This window comes from Carcharodon carcharias, chromosome 12, assembly GCF_017639515.1.
Source record: "Carcharodon carcharias isolate sCarCar2 chromosome 12, sCarCar2.pri, whole genome shotgun sequence".
Taxonomy (NCBI): Eukaryota; Metazoa; Chordata; class Chondrichthyes; order Lamniformes; family Lamnidae; genus Carcharodon; species Carcharodon carcharias.
Genome location: NC_054478.1, coordinates 138,852,420 through 138,872,528, shown reverse-complemented (window position 1 = coordinate 138,872,528; position 20,109 = coordinate 138,852,420). Strand labels below are relative to the sequence as shown.

General features: G+C 48.6%; 1 protein-coding gene across 1 annotated transcript in view; it reads right to left on the bottom strand.

The window, feature by feature from the left end:
• Positions 1-7,876: 7,876 nt before the first annotated feature.
• LOC121284732 (carboxypeptidase O-like) overlaps positions 7,877-20,109 on the bottom strand; it is a 187,955-nt gene continuing 175,722 nt past the window's right edge. Inside the window, exons 10-11 of the mRNA XM_041200284.1 lie at positions 10,474-10,558; positions 7,877-8,148 (exon numbers count right to left, since the gene is read on the bottom strand). Of these exons, the coding sequence (XP_041056218.1) occupies positions 7,877-8,148; positions 10,474-10,558 (357 nt within the window). The remainder of the gene's footprint in view (positions 8,149-10,473; positions 10,559-20,109) is intronic.

Sequence of the window (20,109 nt, the reverse complement as noted above, 5' to 3'; positions counted from 1 at the left end):
TTAAACTGTCAAAAAGCAAGACAAACAGCTCTGAGTCGATGTTCTATGTCCAGTTTTGAGCCTCTTGCATATCGCGGGCATGAAGGCCCTGGAAAACATTTAGGGCTGGATTTTATGTGTCCCTGGGAAGCATGTTTCCGGTGGGGAGGGCTCATAAAATAAGGCAGGTACCCACCCCACCATCTACCCGCTCACCCTCATGCACCAAAATCAGCAGCCTGCCAGCCATATTCCATTAGGCTATCAAGGGTCAATTACGTTTGTTACCAAGCCAATTGACCCTGACAATACACTTCCCACACCATAAAACGTTTGGCGTGGGCAGTCATGTGGGAGCAGGCAGCCCAATTTTTTTTTTACCTGACTTCATCAAAGGGCGGGAAGGAAGACGAGGCTCTTTCTCTGTGGGATATCCTTGCAGATCAGGGGGCAGCCCCCTCAGACCAACTCCCCCCTTCCTGGTCCACCCCCCTCCCACCCCAGCCTTAAAGATATGAATTTCCCAGCTATTGATGGAGAGAATTGCAGGACAAGATTTCACACTTTTAAGTCTTTTACTGTAACAAACAAACTAAAATCAGCAGAGACTTAACATTACTTAACAGGCAACTGATATCCCAAACTAAAGAAAAGGCACTTGTCGATTAGCTAACTAACATAACTGGAATACTTCATGACTCATTTGTACATGGTGCCACTCTCTTAGCAGCCATGTAGTCCTGAAGATTATGTCCCACATTCCTCCCAGCTTTTCAGCAGGCTCCCTTCTACCTGCCACACCAGGACATATCTTGCAGTTTCCTTTGAAAGTCACTTCACTCGGACTTCTGAGTATCCCCGGCCTGAGTTCCATCAGCAAGGCCCACTCCGGCGGCTCCTTTGGTCCTTAAATCTCCGCCAATGCCATCGCTTCAAACCAAAAATCCGCTCTGCTCAGCAGGTTTGGTGGCTGATGCAAAACAGTCTTTTCCTTTTTATCTCACAGCAGCAGCTGTTTCAGTCTCCCTCTCCGGCTCTCTGAATCTGTGTCTCTCTGAACACAGAAAAACGAGCTGCCCCCTCCTTTGTCTCAAGGTGCAAAAACAGACAACCGATTTCCTAATGTTTTTGATTGCAAATCACATGGGCCTGTCTCTGGGCAGAATTAGTCTGGTTACACCATTCTACTTCCCCCTCCCCCCACCTACCACCTCACCTTCCAGGACACTCTAGTACCCCTTAAAAGAAAGGGGTACTAGAGTACCCTTATAAACATGACTGCTTTATAAAATCTTGCATTTGTAACACCTGAAGCTTGATCACCTTTGGAGGTCAAAGAGCCTTAGCCTTAAGCTTTCTCCTTTGTTGCCAACTACAGGAGTCTGTCTGAGATTTTGTCAGGAGGCAAGGTGTGCAGTCTACCCCATGTCAGGTTGTTGAGCAGTTGGCCTTTTCTCTGACCTTCTTCATATCTATACTTCAGGAACTGCCGACCATTGAGAAGGTCCCACCTGTCCTACTTGTTCCCACGAGCGCCGGCATGCACAAGCACTGGGTCACCGGCACAGGGTCTGAAAACTTTAACCAAGCTACCAAGATTGAGTGTAATGTATTCACGTCTGCTGACAATACAAAGTTAGGTGGGAATATAAGCTGTGAAGGGGACACAAGGGGCTGAATTTACACTTCAGGTGTCGGGACTGTTTCCGTGTTCCAAACCTGCCCCTTTGAGGGGGACAGTCGCTGACCTGGGATAATGACCAGGCCTACCCCTTAATTGGCGACAGTTTTCCTGTCTAATTAAGCGCAGCAGGCAGGCTCTCAAAACTAAGGGGACAATCAGAGGCTTTGCACCTTCAGAGGAGCGCCTGGTTACAGTAAAGGGTAAGTAACTGAGACGATTCTTCGACACGATGCCTTCTCACCTGCCTTCTTAAAACTTCAAAAAAAAAATAGGGAAAGCAGCCTGGCCACCATTGTGGGGAGGGATATCCCTCCGAGGAGTGGCTTTAGCTACACCCACACCCAGGCGCACAGGGAGGGCCTGAGGGCCTGCTTGGAGTATTGCCCTCTGACCCTGCCAGCTGCTGGGTGCCCACCTCCAGGGAGTTAAACTGGCCCTCATTGCATTGGAAAACAGAGGCCGACTGAAAAAAATCCCTGCCAGCCTCCTTCAACTATCATTGACAAGCCTGTTAATGAGCTTAAAATTAAACAAATGGAAAGTGCTGGAGAAATCTCAGCAGGTCTGGCAGTATCTGTAGAGAGGGGAATAGAGTCAACATTTCAAGTTCCTAACTTCTTCGGAGCTAAAGAGAAGGAGGGATGGGCCAGACGCTGCCAGACTTGCTGAGTGTTTCCGGCGCTTTCTGTTTTTATTTCAGATCTCCGGCATCTGCAGCGTTTTGCCACTATTTTAGCCTAATTGGCTGCTCACCTCGTGGTGGACGGCCTACTCCACAAAAAAATGGCCGGCACCAGAGCGGGGTGGGGAAACCAGCGCGCCGACCGGCGGGGGATGTTCCGGGCCCATCCGCCCCCATTCCCGACCTCGGCAAAACCCAAAAATTCCACCGAAAGAGCCTGAAAAGGGACATGGGTGGGTTAAGCAAGCGGACAAATGAGTGGCAGGTGGAGTATAATATGGACACAGATTTGGTGGTGGTGGTGGGGTGGGGGTGGGGGGGGTGGGGGGGGGGGGGTGCGCTAACGCATTCAAGGACTTCGGAGAGGAAAGGGAAGCTGCAGAGACGCGGGTGGGGGAGGTGTGGTCAGGGTAGGTTTTTTGAGAGATTATGGTGGTGGCAGATTTGAAAGGAGGGGGAGCCATTAACAATATCAGTTATCGGGGGGAGGGGGGGTCAGAAAGGGAAGTTATGTGGGTCAGCTGTTTGCTGGGAGTAGGGCTGAGGGTGCGGAAGGTGGGTCTCATGAACAAGGTGAACTCATAGAGGATATGAGGCGGAGATAGGAAAGAAAATATAGTAAAATGCAAGTTCAGGGCTGGGGCAAGGGGGACCCTAAGGGGAAATTTGCCCCAGTGGACTAGGGGAAGGAAGGAAAGTGGCAGAAACAGCTGAAAGGATGGTCTCCATTTTTTGTGACAATCCCAGGGCGTGGAACAACTGCTTTGATAGTTTAGTACAATACTTTGAAAACACAATTAACAGAAAGGAATTCTTGCATTTCTATAACACTTTTAACAGTTTCAGGGTGTGGCAAAGTGTTTTACACCATATTTTTGAACGGAGTCACTGTTGTAATGTAGAAAACAGCTAAATAATGTAGAAAAGGCGCACAGCGCGGCTCCAACAATCGGCACTGTGACGGTGACCAACTAACCCACTCTAGTGGTGCAGGTTGACGAATAAACATTGGCCAGGGCACCAGGGGATAACCCCCCACCCCCCCACTGCTGCTCTTCTTCGAAATATTCAAATCTTTTACTTCCACCTGGAGAGAACAGGCTGGGCTGCAGTTTAAACTTCCAGGTTCAAAGATAAAAACTGTTGATGGTGCAACATTTCCACAGTATTGCACTGGAGTGTTAGCCTGGATTATGTGCTCAAATCTCTGGAGTGGTACTTGAACCCATGCCCTTCTGACTCAGAGATGCGGGCGCTGCCAACTGGAGCACAGCTGCCATCCATCTACCGTGCGTTTCCAATACCACGCTAACGTTCAGCAGCGGAATATAAATTACAGCCTGCCTTTTTTTTCAGACTATGCTGTTGAAACAGAAGTTTGTTTGCATAGTTTTAATGAGCGGAATTGTAATGTTTCACAGCTTTATGCAGCTGCCAGCTAGATGCTTGTTCAGGCAAGACCTAATTCTAAGGGCCTACGATAAAATCTAACTTTCAAAAGGCCTGCGACTCTCAAATGATTCAATATTTGTCGCCAAACAAAGGAAGATTTGTCGAGCTGGCCTTTCTTAAAATAAACGCCTCATTATTGCACCAAGCCTATGCAGCTGACTTTGTGGATTGTGGAAACATGGTATCCTTGAATAAATGATGCACTGGCAAATATTCAGTGCATGAAAGAGGTGAACACATTTTTTCAATATTTCTGTAATTAATAGTGCGCTGAGTAATGTATAATTCATTCACATCTGGTGTTGCCCTGCCAATTTATGAACATATGCAGCCTATACGGTGGCGAGGAAAGCACTGATTTCAAAGCTGAGTTTGAGAGGCCTGGACTCTGTGCTTTGTCCAGCTAATACTCCCTTGTATCAGGAATCTTCAGCATTTCCTTAATGGACTGCAGCCTATGTTAACAAGAATTGCTCTTACTCCTTGCAGCAAGTGTCTCAGCTGTGCTATTGAAGCATGGTCTTCAGCAACTTGGATGTAGCAATGTCCCTCTTCCAGGAGGTGAATATAGATGTGATTTAGTTCAATACTAGTATTAGAAGGAACTATTGTCCTTTTCCATGGGAGCCAGCTTAAGGGATTTAAACCATTGAATATCAGAGTGCACAGATGATTGACTGCTCTGGTCTTTATGTTATTGTAGGGGTAATGGAGACGGTGGCATAGTGGTAATGTCACTGGATAAGTAAGCTAAATGCTCTGGGGATGTAGGTTCAAATCCTACCATAGCAACTGGTGAAATTTAGATTCAGTTAATAAATCTGGAATTGAAAGCTAATCTCAGTAATAGCAGCCATGAAACAATCATTGAGTGTTGTGAAAACCCATCTGGTTCACTTTAGGGAAGGAAATCTGCTGGTCTGGCCTCCATGTGACTACAGTAATGTGGTTGACTCTTCACTGCCTTCTGCAATAGCCTAGCAAGCCACTCAATTTGAGGACAGTTAGGGATGGGCAACAAATGCCCACATCCCATGAAAAAATAAATAAACACAAATTCAAAAATTATCTGAAGTAGATGATCCTCCTTCCTGTAATATGGGAATATGACAAGAATACGTGAAGCATATAAATTGCTTCCATTTGATTGGTATTATCTTTGGGATTTGACTTTTTAGTGTTGAAAAATGCCAATATTATTGGAGCAAGACCCAGAAATTTCCATTCAATCACCTCTAGAAGTCAGAAATCAGTTACAACTGAGCTGGCTCTGGGTCTGTGTGCAGAATGATAAGGGACTGGGACAGTCGGCGGGGATTGCTATGACCTGCACTCAGCGCAGTGTTTAAGAAAGGTATTAATAGACACTGCAACAACACTGTTCCCACCTGTCACAGGCTGTGGGCAGTTAGTCAGGCACAATGAGTCTGTTCAATCCTGTAACTATTGTGAGGTACTGCATTGTTAAGAAAAGCAGGAGTTGCATTTCTCTAACACCTTTCACAAGCAAAGGACATCCCGTGGGATTGAACAGCCAGGGAAACACTTCTAAGGTACAGTTAGTGCTGTAAAGTAGGAAATGGACAGCCAAATTGCATGCAGCAAGTCCCCAGAAACAGTAATGAGACAAATTCGTGATCAGATCATCATTTTTAAAGGTTGGTTGATAAATGTTGTGAAGGGCACAAGGAAGGACTCCACTGCTCATCTTCGAAAAGTGAAGATTTTTAATGTCCACTGGAGAGGGCAGAGGGGGTCTCAATTTAATCCCTCATCTGAAAGAGGCCACCTCCGACAGTGTCACTGTTCCTCAATCCTGGGAGTGTTAACCTAGGTTTTGTGTTCAGGCCAGTGAGGTGGGACTTGAACCTTCTAACTCAGGTGAAAGTGCTACTGAGGCACTAGGAGCTGACAGTGTTGATTGTAATATTGGTGCAGTGCTTAGTTCTGCATCCAGCCATTATAGTTGACTGAGTGGATACAATGCTGTGGTCACAGGTTGAAATGTCCTAGGCGCAATGTCAGAATTCCTTCCCCAACCCAGAGAGCATGGAACATTGAGGAAAGCAGGAGAGGGATGAAATCCGCTTTCTGCAAGTTTTACTGAGACTTTCATTCAGAGATTCAAGTGGCTTGGTGAAAGAAATAATTTTATTATGCTCACAGAACATTGAGCGAATCAGAACTGAGATTGAGAAAAATTCTACATTTGTAAAATGCAACAGAGAATGCAGCTGTCATAATGGGAATTATGAGTGGTGGGCACTTATCTCAATATATCTCACTAGTATTGCTGAGAAAAGATTCAAGCTGTTAAAGCTTTTCGCCTCGCACTCACCAGGACAAATTGACAAGAACAGCTTTTCTAAAGGGAACAGCAATTTATACTGCTTGAGAAAAGAAGGCTGATTGGCTGGTAGAGGTGTTGCCATGGAGAATGCACTGGGGGACCATTGACTGTCAAGCTTTTGTTTAAATTCAAACCAGGCAGGTCTACTCTGATTGCTTTGGGGAATGAATCAGAGAATGGCTGTCCCCCAAACTTTTGTTTTGTTGAAAAAGGCAATGCATGGAGATGTTTCTGTTGGCAAAGGACAGAATATATGTGTGTGAATATATGTAGTTGGTTTGAATTTAAAAAGCTTGGCAGTTAACTGTTCCCTGGTACATTTTCCATGGTAACACTTCTACCAATCAGAGTCCACTTGCCAACCAATCATCACTCTCTTCTCATGCAGTATAAATTGTTGTTCCCTTTACAATTGGTATTATTGCGAATCTGTCCTGATGAGTACAAGATGAAAAGTTTCGGCACCGTGTCTCTTTTTTCAGCAATATTTAAGTTCTGTACTACCAAACAACCACCTCACCAGTAATTTCATGACATCCGTTATTTTGATTTTAAAATGTCACCGTCCCTCCATTTCATTGATGGAATAATGATTGAGAAAATGGCGACATTTGGATTAGAATTTGGGAGCTTTCCCATTTCCTCCTACGGTCCATGTTTTGGGGTCAGTATTCAGCAGCTGAGCTACATGCCCTCATCCCCATGCTTCCCCAACCCCACCCACCTCAAAATAATAAAAACTGAAAATGCTGGAAAGATCTCAGCAGGCCTGGCAGCATCTGTGGAGAGAGAAGTGGAGTTAATGTTTTGAGTCCAAAATGACTTGGAACAGAAGAAGATGAAGCATTGGACCCATATGGTCATACAGGACTGGAAACATTAACTCTGTTTCTGTCTCCGCAGATGCTGCAAGACCTGCTGAGCCGTTCCAGCACTTGCTGTTTTTATTTCAGCCCTCCAGCATCTGCAGGATTTTGCTTTTGGTACTACCACAAGGTGTCTGCTGATAGATTTTGCCTGTGATATTCTGTCCTTCATGACAGTGACCCACTTCCACCCTCATCCCCTAGAATTCCCCGACCATTTAGTAGAAATACAGGTCGAGCATCCTTTATCTGAAACCCGCGGGGCCGAGTGCGTTTTGGTATCCAGGTATTTTCGGTTTTCAGATGTGATATGCCTACCGTACTAACCTTCCACGCTGCAGCTTGGGTCCGGTCAGCGAGGTTCACATTGGCTCAGGTCACTGACTCCCTGTGCAAAAAAGCGTTCAGTTTTTGGATGTGTTCAGTTTTCAGAGACATAGATAAAGGATACTCGACCTGTGCAAGCAAATCTAGAGATCGTGGAGTTTTACAGGACAGAAACATTTTGTCCAACTGGTCGATGCTGGGGTTTATGCTCCGTGGAACCCTTCCCCCACCCTATTTCATCGAATCCTTTCACCATATCCTTCTATTCCTTTCTCCCTCAGGCATTTACCTAGTTTTCCCTTAAATGCATCCATGCTTATTCACCTCAACCATTCCATGCTGCACACTCTTGCCACCCTCTGTGTTAAAATGTTTCTCCTGAATGCCTCATTGGATTTATTAGTGACTATCTTATATTTATATGGCCGTTAATTTTGGACACCCCCAGCAGTGGGAACATCGGTTGTGTATCTATCCTATTGGACCCCTTCACAATTTAAAGACATCCATCAGGTTATGTATCAGCCTTCTCTTTCCTAAAGTAAATTCGCAAAGTGCACGCTTAATAAGCAGGACATCAGCACAGCCGACCACAGGGCCGCAACAGGCGGAGTGGAGTTCGGGAAATGTTTGTCGTATATGTGCTCAATAATGGTGGTCACAGCATCCATGGTCTCCTCACACGGTGGCTGGATCTGATCTTCCAGGAGGAGGAAGTGATAGGCCCCGTTGTCTCGGAGCTCAAACGTGTAGGAAAAGTCGATTCCAAGATCACCCGCCCAGTCCCGTGAGGAGCCAGATGAATAATCTGAAAGAGGGAACACTTCAATACATACGCTGACTGGATGTACCATTCTCTTACTGTTAAACACCAGCTGGCATTTATAAAGCTCCTTTAATGTAAAACAACACTACAAAGGTACAAAGCAGAAAATGTTGGAAAAACTCAGCAGGTCTGGCAGCATCTGTGGAGAGAGAGAAAGAGTTTTGAGTCCATATGACCCTTCTCCAGAGCTCTGAAGAAACGTTAACTCTGTTTCTCTATCCGCAGATGCTGTTGGATGTGCTGAGTTTTTCCAGCATTTTCTGTTTTTGTTTCAGATTTCCAGCATCTGCGGTATTTTGCTTTTATTACAAAGGTACATCCTCCTTTTGTGTAACCCCTTCCTTCAACAATGTGCCTTCAGCTGCCTAGGCCCCAAATTCTGGAACTTCCTCCAATACTCTCCACCCCTCTATATCTTTCTTTCCTCCTTTGAGATACTGATTAAAACCTAGCTCTTTGACCAAGCATTTCGTCACCTCTCCTGATATGTCCTTATGTGTCTTGGTGTCAAAGAATAGGGCTCCTGGGAAGTTCTTTGGAACGTTTTTACTATGTTAAAGGAACAGGATAACCGTGAGTTGTTGCTCAGAGGTTTAAGAAGAGAAGCAAAGGAAGAAAGATGGGTTTTATGGAGGGTCTTAAAGCAGAAGGGATAGATCAGAGAGGTAAAAAGATGAGCCAAGAAGAAACCTGCCTTCAGGACATAGGAGCAGGAATATGTCATTCAGCCCTTCGAGGCTGCTCAGCCATTCAATACATCATGGCTGATCTGATAGTGGTCTCAACTCCACTTTGCTGTCGCTCCTGCCCATAACCCTTGTCTATCAAAACTCTGTCAAAATGGGCCTTGGATAAATTCAATGACCCAACCTCCTCTAATCTCTGGATCCTCACTGACACCCCTGTTCATACAAATTTAGACATTAGGTGTCTCTGCTACTTCCCTGCTTGACTATTTTAAATGTCATTCATTTATGATTATTTGCCCATCATTTCAGGGCCTTGCACTTTTCCAATATTTTTTGTCCTTTGAATGTCTGCATATCTAACTGTTGTCAGAGATTAAGTTAATGCAGTGTGCAATACTTCATGCTTCCTGGCATTTTAAATCTAACAAATCCAGGGTCAACCACATTGCTGTGGGTTTGGAGTGTCTGGAGTCACATGTAGGTCAGATGGTACACTTCCATCCATCTCTAAAGGACATCAGTGATCCAAATGGGTTTTTATGACAAACTATGATGGCTTCATGGTCCCTGTTGCTAGCTTTCAATTCCAGATTTATTGATTGGATTTAAATTCCACCAACTGCCATGGTGGGATTTGAACTCATGTCCCCAGAGTGTTCATCCTGGGGACTCTAGTTTACTAGCCCAGTGACATTGACACCACACCACCACAATCCCCCCCTAAATTTTGATTCCTGATCTAACTCTTGATCTAACCCAATCATTTGTCTTCTCTGCTCCTGGTCGAACCGAAGTTTATACCCAAAGCGTTTACCCATCCCTACTTTTTAGATGCCATTTGACCTGAATCATAAAGCGCAGAAGGAGGCTCATTGTCGCTTTGCCGACTCTTTGAAAGAGTAATCCCATTAGCCTTATTCACCTCTTTCCCTCATAGCCCTCCATTTTGTTTCTCTTTTCCAAGTATATATCCTTGTCCGCTCTGCAATTCTAGCACATTATGTCTCCATCGGTACTTTAGTTCTTTTCAATCTGCACTTTGACCGCGGTGATATTTATTTTTCTAAACAAGAGGTTATCAGGGAATTCAAGGCCATGATCCATAACTACCTTTCAGGAGGAATGTTTCACTTTTGGTCAAGTTTTAAAAAAAATTCTTACCTATCAAACCTAGACAGTGAACTTTACCTGACCATCTGACCAAGATTAGGAACCCGCAGGTGACTATCACCCTATGCTACAGTTTACTGATATCTCAATGCTCCACACTGCGGCTTGTAGCATTGCTAAAGTTTTGCAACTCACAATATAATGTTTGTACTGCGTTGGCACTCTTTTAATCTTTGCTGGAGTATTCAATTTCCTCATTGTGGAATTTGATAGTGAGTAATCATTCCAACCTGTGGCTTTCCTTCAAGAGGGCATCAGTCCTTCTAAATGATATAGACCATTGTAATGCAAAACAGCTCCCTCCTTTGTAATATATAAAAAAAAGCAGGGCTTTGGAGTCAGGCTTGAGAGAAGCCGACATTGGGAGTGTCTCTAGATCTGAGCTGATCAAAGTGAGATTGCACAGGGAGTGAAGAGACAGGTCAATAGCATCAATGGGGAAACCTACAGAGGACCCATGAAGAAGGCCCCACTTTGAACTTGGTCCCATGCATCTGCTCCAAAGCGTTGGCTGCTTTCTCGCCGACTCTCATCTGCAAAATAACAGAGCAGCATTACTCAAACAGGAGGTCCTGACAGGAAAGAATTCTAAAACTCAGAATGAGCTAGGGGCAACACTTGTCAATATAAAGTTCTACGATGAACTGGTTGAGCATATTTTTATTTATTCTTCCTGGGATGTGGGGTGTCACTGGCAAGGCCAGCATTTGTTGCCCATCCCTAATTGCCCTTGACTTGAACAGCTTGCTGGGCCATTTCAGAAGCCAGTTAAGAGTCAACCACATTGCTGTGGGTCTGGAGTCACATGTACATGCGAACATACAAAATAAGAGGAGTAGGCCATTTGGCCCCTCGAGCCTATTCCGCCATTCAATAAGATCCTGGCTGATCTGTTTGTGTTTCGAGTTCCACGTTCCTATCTACCCCTGATAACATACAAACATATGAATTAGGAGCAGAAGCAGACTACTCAGCCCCACGAGCTTGCTCTGCCATTCAATGAGATCATGGCTGATTGGATAACCTTTGATTCCTTTGCCTAACAAGAATCTATCTACCTTTGCCTTAAAAATATTCAATGACCCAGCTTCCATCGCCTTCTGAAGCAGAGAGTTCCAAAGTCTCTCCAACCCTCTGAAAGAAAAAAAATTTTTCCTCATCCCTGTCCTATATGGGTGACCCTTAATTTTAAAACAGTGACCCATAGCTCTGGACTCACCCACAATAGGAAACATCCTTTCTATGTCCACCTTATCAAGACCATTCAGGATCTGAGATACTTCAGTTAAGTCAACCTCACTCTCCAAAACTCCAGTGGTAACAAGCCCAACCTGTCCGATCTTTCCTCATAAGCCAACCCAATCATTCCAGGTCTCAGCCTAGTAAACCTCCTCTGGACCACCTCCAATGTAATTACATCCTACCTTAAATAAGGAGATCAAAACTGCACACAGTATGTAGGGTGTGGTCTCACCAACACCAGGGAAGCACAACATCAGACTGGGTAAGGACGGCAAGCTTCCTTCAAGGAGAGTAGTGAACCAGATGGGCTATTTATGACAATCAATGATGGTTTCATTGTCACCATTACTAGGGCTAACTTTCAATTCCAGATATTTTTTTTGAGTTGCAGTGAAATTAATGGTGGGATTTGAACCCACATCGCCAGAGTATTAGTCTTGGACCTATGGATTATTAGTCCAATGATATGACCACTGCACCACAGCTTTGTGAGTGGGAGCTAAAGGCAGAGACTTGCAAGTTCTGAGCTCGGCATCAAAAATTCAGGCAGGAATCGGGAATGGTCTCTGCCAGTCAGGCTGGAGCTAAGGGGGTGGATTTCGAAAGTGGTCATAATTGGGAGAGCCTGGGGTTTGGGAAAATCCAAGATCTCCTTTTTCATTGAAAACTCACCTGTCTGGGCCTCTTTTGCCCCACAACCCAGCTGATTGGGTCCTAAGACGTGATCGGATCCTGGTATTATTTAAAGGGATATCCTCAGCAGTTCGAGTGATTTGCCCTCGCTACCGGCAGTTTAAAATTGCAGATTGGAGCTGAAACGACAGCATGGATGTATTACCCCACCGTCCCATTTTATTTTAACTGCCTGCCCCCAATCACCCTCTACAATCACCAGCATATTGCCTGGAGCCCCTCAAGCATGGGGGTTAGAAGCAGGTACTATATCTCAAAGTAGATGGAGGTAGGTTGTCTCATTCACTGCCTGTTGGTAACTAGGCAGCATCAGGAGTCTCTATGCACAATTAGTAGTAAATGGCATTCGCTCCCCAATCCTTATTCTAGTGTGACCGCAGAGTGACAATGTTGGGGGCCACAAGAGCTGATCGGGGGAGGGGGGGGGGGGAGCGGAGGGGGAGGGGAGGGGGACGATGGGGGTTTCAGTTGTTGAGTGGGGTAGGGTGTGGGGTGTTCAATTGTTGAGTGTGGGTGGGTGTGGGGGTTTCAGTTGTTAAGTGGGGGTGGGTGTGGGGGTGTACAGTTGTTGAGTGGGGGTGGGTGTGGTGGTTTCAGTTGTTGACTGGGGTGGGTGTAGGGGTTCCAGTTGTTGAGTGGGGATGGGTGTGGGGGTGTTCAGTTGTTGATTGTGGATGGATGTGAGGGTTTCAGTTGTTGAGTGGGGGTGGATGTGGTTGTTTCAGTTGTTGAGTGGGGGTGGATGTGGGGGTGTTCAATTGTTGAGTGGGGGTGGCTGTAGGGTGTTCAGTTGTTCAGTGGGCGTGGATATGGGGTTTCAGTTGATGAGTGGGGGTGGGTCTGAGGGTTTCAGTTGATGAGTGGGGGTGGGTGTGAGGGTTTCAGTTGTTGACTGTGGGTGGATGTGACGGGTTCAGTTGTTGAGTGGGGGTGGATGTGAGGGTTTCCGTTGTTGATTGGGGTTGGATGTGGGGGTTTCAGTTGTTGACTGTGGGTGGATGTGATGGGTTCAATTGTTGATTGGGGGTGGATGTGGGGGTTTCAATAGTTGCGTGGGGGTGAATGTGGGGGTTTCAGCTGTTGAGTGGGGGTGGATGTAGGGGTTTCAGTTGTTGCGTGGGGGTGAATGTGGGGGTTTCAGTTGTTGAGTGGGAGCGGGTGTGGTGATGTTCAGTTGTTGAGTGGATGCGGGTGTGGGGTGTTCAGTTGTTGAGTAGGTGCGGGTGTGAGGTGTTCAGTTGTTGAGTGGGGGTGGATGTGGGGGTTTCAGTTGTTGAGTGGGGGTGGATGTGGGGGGGTTTCAGTTGTTTAGTGGGGATGGATGTGGGGGTTTTCAGTTGTTCAGTGGGGATGGATGTGGGGGGTTTCATTTGTTGCGTGGGCGTGGATGTGGGTGTTTCAGTTGTTAAGTGGGGGTGGGTCTGGGGGTTTTAGTTGTTGACTGGGGGTGGATGTGGGGGTTTCTGTTGTTGATTGTGGATTGATATGAGGGTTTCAGTTGTTGATTGGGGGTGGATGTGGTTGTTTCAGTTGTTGACTGGGGGTGGATGTGGGGGTGTTCAGTTGTTGAGTGGGTGTGGCTGTGGGGGTGTCCAGTTGTTCAGTGGGCGTGGATGTGGGGTTTCAGTTGTTGAGTAGGGGTGGGTTTAGGGGTTTCAGTTGTTGAGTGGGCATGGGTGTGGGGTGTTCATTTTGGTGACTAGGGGTGGGTGTGAGGGTTTCAGTTGTTGACTGGGGCTGAATGTGGGGTTTTCAGTTGTTGACTGTGGGTGGATGTGACAGGTTCAGTTGTTGATTGGGGGTGGATGTGAGGGTTTCCACTGTTAAGTGGGGGTGGATGTGGGGGTTTCCATTGTTAAGTGGGGGTGGATGTGGGGGTTTCAGTTGTTGAGTGGGGGTGGATGTGACAGGTTCAGTTGTTGAGTGGGGGTGGATGTGAGGGTTTCGTTGTTAAGTGGGGGTGGGTTTTGGGGTTTCAGTTGTTGAGTGGGAATGGGTGTGGGGGATTCAGTTGTCGAGTGGACATGGGTGTGGGTTGTTCATTTGGTGACTGGGGGTGTGTCTGAGGGTTTCAGTTGATGAGTGGGGGTGAATGTGGGGGTTTCAGTTGTTGATTGGGGGTGGGTCTGGGGGTTTCAGTTGTTGACTGGGGCTGAATGTGGGGGTTTCAGTTGTTGAGTGGGGGTGGATGTGAGGGTTTCCGTTGTTGAGTGGGGGTGGATGTGGGGGTTTCAGTTGTTGAGTAGGGGTGGATGTGAAGGTTTCAGTTGTTGAGAGGGGGTAGATGTGGTGGTTTCAGTAGTTGCGTGGGGGTGAATGTGGGGGTTTCAATTGTTGTGTGGGGGCGGGTGTGGGGGTGTTCAGTTGATGATTGGGGGCGGGTGTGGGGTGTTCAGTTGTTGAGTGGGGGCGGGTGTGAGGTGTTCAGCTGTTGAGTGGGGGTGAATGTGGGGGTTTTCAGTTGTTCAGTGGGTGTGGATGTGGGGGGTTTCAGTTGTTGAGTAGGGGTGGATGTGGGGGTTTCAGTTGTTCAGTCGGGGTGGATGTGAGTGTTTCAGTTGTTAAGTGGGGGTGGGTCTGGGGGTGTTCAGTTCTTGAGTGGGGGTGGGTCTGGGGGTTTTAGCTGTTGACTGGGGGTGGACGTGGGGTTTCTGTTGTTGATTCTGGATGGATGTGAGGGTTTCAGTTGTTGAGTGGGGGTGGATGTGGTTGTTTCAGTTGTTGAATGGGGGTGGATATGGGGGTGTTCAGTTGTTGAGTGGGGGTGGCTGTGGGGTGTTCAGTTGTTCAGTGGGCCTTGATGTGGGGTTTCAGTTGTTGAGTAGGGGTGGGTTTAGGGGTTTCAGTTGTTGAGTGGGAATGGATGTGGGGGATTCAGTTGTTGAGTGGGCATGGGTGTGGGGTGTTCATTTTGGTGACTAGGGGTAGGTCTGAGGGTTTCTGTTGATGAGTGGGGGTGGGTGTGAGGGTTTCAGTTGTTGAGTGGGGGTGGGTGTGAGGGTTTCAGTTGTTGAGTGGGGGTGGATGTGAGGGTTACAGTTGTTAAGTGGGGGTGGGTATGAGGATATTCAGTTGTTGAGTAGGTCTGCGTATAGGGGTTTCACTTGCTGAGTGGAGGCGAGTGCGGGGGTTTCAGTTAATGAGAGGGGGCGGGTGTGGGGTGTTCAGTTGTTGAGTGGGGGTGGGTGTGAGGGTTTCAGTTGATGAGTGGGGGCGGGTGTGGGTGTTTCAGTTGATGAGTGGTTCTGGGTGTGGGGTGTCCAGTTGTTGAGTTGGGGTGTGTGTGGGGTTTTCAATTAATGAGTGGGCGTGGGTGTGGTGGTGTTCAGTCGATGAGTGGGGTTGGGTGTGGTGTGTCCATTTGTTCAGTGGGGGCGGGTGTGGGGTGTCCACTTGGTGAGTGGGGGTGGGTGTGGAGTGTCCAGTTGTTGAGTGGGGGTGAGTGTGGGATGTCCAGTTGTTGAATGTGGGCAGGTGTGCGGTGTTCAGTTGTTGAGTAGGGGTGGGTGTGGGGGTTTCATTTGGTGAGTGGGGGCGGGTGTGGGGTGTCCAGTTGTTGAGTGGGGCTGGGTGTGGGGGTTTCAGTTGTTGAGTGGGGCTGGGTGTGAGGGTTTCATTTGTTGAGTGCGGGTGGGTGTGAGGGTTTCAGTTGTTGAGTGGGGGTGGGAGTAAGCTGTTCAGCTGTTGAGTGGGGGTGGATGTGGGGGGTTTCAGTTGTTGAGTGGGGTGGCTGTGAGTTGTTCAGCTGTTCAGTGGGGGTGGATGTGCGTGCCCCAGTAGTTGAGTGGGGGTGGGTGCGAGGGTTTCAGTTGTTGAGTGGGGGCAGGTGTAGGGTATTCAGTTGTTGAATGGGGTGAATTTGGGGGTTTCAGTCATTGATTGGATGTGGATATGAGGGTTTCAGTTGTTGAGTGGGGGTGGATGTTGGGGTTTCAGTTGTTGAGTGGGGGTGAATGTGGGGGTTTCAGTTGATGAGTGGGGTTGGATGTGTGGGTGTTCAGTTGTTGAGTGTGGTTGGATGTGTGGGTGTTCAGTTGTTGAGTGGGGGTGGGTGTGGAGGTGTTCAGTTGTTGATTGGGGGCAGGTGTGGGGTGTTCAGTTGTTGATTGGGGGCGGCAGTGGAGTGTTCAGTTGTTGAGTGGGGGGGTGTGGGGGTGTTTCAGTTGTTCAGTGGGGGTAGATGTTGGGGGTTCCAGTTGTTTATTGGGGGTGGATGTGGGGGGTTTCAGTTGTTTAGTGGGGGTGGATATGGGGGGATTCAGTTGTTTCGTGGGGTTGGATGTTTGGGTTTCAGTTGTTGAGTGGGGGTGGATATGGGGGGGTTTCAGTTGTTCACTGGGGGTGGATGTGGGGGGTTTCAGTTGTTTCGTGGGGGTGGATGTTTGGGTTTCAGTTGTTGAGTGGGGGTGGGTTTAGGGGTTTCAGTTGTTGAGTGGGAATGGGTGTGGGTGTTTCAGTTGATTAGTGGGTGTGGGTGTGGGGTGTTCATTTGTTGACTGGGGATGAATTTGGGGTTTCAGTTGTTGACTGTGGGTGGATGGGGGGGGGTTCAGTTGTTGATTGGGGGTGGATGTGAGGGTTTCAGTTGTTGAGTGGTGTTGAATGTTGGGGTTTCAGTTGTCGAGTGGGGGTGAATGTGGGTGTTTCACTTGTTGATTGGGGGGTGAATGTGGGGGTTTCAGTTGTTCAGTGGGGGTGGGTGTGGGGTGTCTAGTTTTTGAGTGGGTCTGGGTGTGGGGGTTTCACCTGATGAGTGGGGTGGGTGTGAGGGTTCAGTTGTTGAGTGGGGTTGGGAGTAAGGTGTTCAGCTGTTGAGTGAGTGTGGTTGTGGGGGGTTTTAGTCGTTATGTGGGGGTGGGTGTGAGGTGTTCAGCTGTTGAGTAGGGGTAGGTGTGAGAGTTTCAGTTGTTGACAGCGGGTGGTTGTGGAGTGTTTAGTTGTTGAGTGGGGGGGGGTGTGAGGTGTTCAGTTGTTGAGTGGGGGTGGGTCAGGGGGTTTCAGTTGTTAAGTGGGGGTGGGTCTGGGGATTTCAGTTCTTGGCAGGGGGTGGGTCTGGGGGTTTTAGTTGTTGACTGGGGGTAGATGTGGGGGTTTCTGTTGTTGCGTGGGGGTCAATGTGGGGGTGTTCAGTTGTTGAGTGGGAGTGGATGTGGGGTGTTCAGTTGTTGAGTGCAGGTGGATGTGGGGGTGTTCAGTTGTTCAGTGGGCATGAATGTGGGGTTTCAGTTGTTGAGTGGGGGTGGGTTTAGGGGTTTCAGTTGTTGAGTGGGACTGGGTGTGGGCGTTTCAGTTGATGAGTGGGGGTTGGTGTGGGGTGTTCATTTGTTGACTGGGGATGAATTTGGGGGTTTCAGTTGTTGACTGGGGATGGATGTGGGGGTTTCAGTTGTTTAGTGGGGGTGGATGTGGTGGTTTCAGTTGTTGAGTGGGCGTGGATGTGGGGGTTTCAGTTGTAAACTGAGGGTGTGTCTGGGGGTGTCCTGTTGTTGACTGGGGTGTGTCTGGGGGTTTCAGTTGCTGACTGGGGGTGGGTCTGGGGGTTTCAGTTGTTGTCTGGGGGTGACTGTGGGGGTTTCAGTTGTTGACTGTGGGTGGATGTGAGGGTTTCAGTTGTTGCGTGGGGGTGAATGTGGGGGTTTCAGTTGTTGACTGGGGGTGAATGTGGGGGTTTCAGTTGTTGACGGTGGATGGATGTGGGGGGTTCTGTTGTTGATTGGTGGTGGATGTGTGGGTTTCAGTTCTTAAGTGGAGGCGGGTGTGGGGTTGTTCAGTTGTTGAGTGGGGGAGGGTGTGGGGTGTTCTGTTGTTGACTGGGGGTGGGTCTGGGGGTCTCAGTTGTTGATTGGGGCTGATTGTGGGGGTTTCAGTTGTTGACTGTGGGTGGATGTGGCAGGTTCAGTTTTTGATTGGGGTGGATGTGAGGGTTTCCGTTGTTGAGTGGCGGTGGATGTGGGGGTTTCAGTTGTTGAGTGGGGGTGAATGTGGCGTTTTCAGTTGTTGAGTGGGGTTGGATGTGGGGGCTTCAGTTGTTAAGTGTGGGTGGATGTGAGGGTTACAGTTGTTGAGTGGGGGTGGATGTGAGGGTTACAGTTGTTAAGAGAGGGGGTATGAGGATGTTCAGTTGTTGAGTGGGGGCGGGTGTGGGGTGTCCAGTTTTTGAGTAGGTCTGGGTATGGGAGTTTCACTTGATGAGTTGTGGCGAGTGTGGGGGTTTCAGTTGATGAGTCGGGGCGGGTGTGGGGTGTTCAGTTATTGAGTGGGGGTGGGTGTGAGGGTTTCAGTTGATGAGTGGTTCTGGGTATGGGGTGTCCAGTTGTTGAGTGGAGGTAGGTGTGGCGTGTTCAGTTGATGAGTGGTGGTGGGTGTGGGGTGTACAGTTGATGAGTGGGGGTGGGTGTGGGGTTTTCAGTTGATGAGTGGGGGCAGGTGTGGGGTGTACAATTGAGGAGTGGGGGTGGGTGTGGGGTTTTCAGTTGTTGGGTGGGGGAGGATGTGGGGTTTTCAGTTCTTGCGTGGCGATGGGTGTGGAGTGTTCAGTTGTTGAGTGAGGGTGGGTGTGGTGGTTTCAGTTCTTGAGTGGGGCTGGGTGTGGGGGTTTCAGTTGTTAAGTCGGATTGGGTGTGGGGGTTTTAATTGTTGAGTGGGGGTGGGTGAGGGGTGTTCAGTTGATGAGTGGGGATTTCAGTTGTTGAGTGGGGATGGGTGTGGGGTATTTCAGTTGTTGAGTGGGGATGGGTGTGAGGTTTTCAGTTGTTGAGTGGGGGTGGGTGTGGGGATCTCAGCTGATGAGTGGGAGCAGGTGTGGGGTGTACAGTTGATGAGTGGGGGTGGGTGTGGAGGGTTTAGTTGATGAGTGGGGGTGGGTGTGGAGTGTTTAGTTGATGAGTGGGGGTGGGTGTGGGGTTTTCAGTTGCTGAGTGGAGGTGGGAGGGGGGTTTCAGTTGATGAGTGGGGGCGAGTGTGGGGTGTCCAGTTGTTGAGTGGCGATGGGCGTGGGGTGTTCAGGTTTTGAGTGGGGCTGGGTGTGGGGGTTTCAATTGTTGAGTGGGGGTGGGTGAGGGGTGTTCAGTTGATGAGTGGGGATGGGTGCGGGTATTTCAGTTGTTGAGTGGGAGTGGGTGTGGGGTGTTCAGTTGATGAGTGGGGGTGGGTGTGAGGTGTTCAGTTGTTGAGTGGGTGTGGATGTGGGGTGTTCAGTTGTTGATTGCGGGTGGGTGTGGGATGTTCAGTTGTTGAGTCGGGTTGGGTGTGGGGTTTTCAATTAATGAGTGGGCGTGTGTGTGGTGGTGTTCAGTCGATGAGTGGGGGTGGGTGTGGTGTGTCCATTTGTTCAGTGGGGGCGGGTGTGGGGTGTCCAATTGTTGAGTGGGGCTTGGTGTAGGCATTTCAGTTGACGTGTGGGGGTGGGTGTGGCAGTTTCAGTTGATGAGTGGGGATGGGTGTGGGGTGTCCACATGGTGAGTGGGGGTGGGTGTGGAGTGTCCAGTTGTTGAGTGTGGGCAGGTGTGAGGTGTTCAGTTGTTGAGTAGGGGTTGGTGTGGGGGTTTCAGTTGGTGAGTGGGGGCGGGTGTGGGGTGTTCACTTGTTGAGTGCGGGTGGGTGTGAGGGTTTCAGTTGTGGAGTGGGGGTGGGGATAAGCTGTTCAGCTGTTGAGTGGGGGTGGATGTGGGGGGTTTCAGTTGTTGAGTGGGTCGGGTGTGAGTTGTTCAGCTGTTCAGTGGGGGTGGATGTGGGTGCCCCAGAAGTTGAGTGGGGGCGGGTGTAGGGTGTTCAGTTGTTGAATGGGGTGAATTTGGGGGTTTCAGTCGTTGATTGGATGTGGATTTGAGGGTTTCAGTTGTTGAGTGGGGGTGGATGTTGTGGTTTCAGTTGTTGAGTGGGAATGAATGTGGGGGTTTCAGTTGTTGAGTGGGGATGGATGTGTGGGTGTTCAGTTGTTGAGTGGGCGTGGGTGTGGAGGTGTTCAGTTGTTGAGTGGGCGTGGATGTGGGAGTTTCAGTTGTTAAGTTGGCGTGGGTCTGGGGTGTTCAGTTGTTGAGTGGGGGTGGGTCTGGGGATTTCAGTTGTTGACAGGGGGTGGGTCTGGGGGTTTCTGTTGTTGAGTGGGGGTGGAGGTGGTGGTGTTCAGTTGTTGAGTGGGGGTGGATGT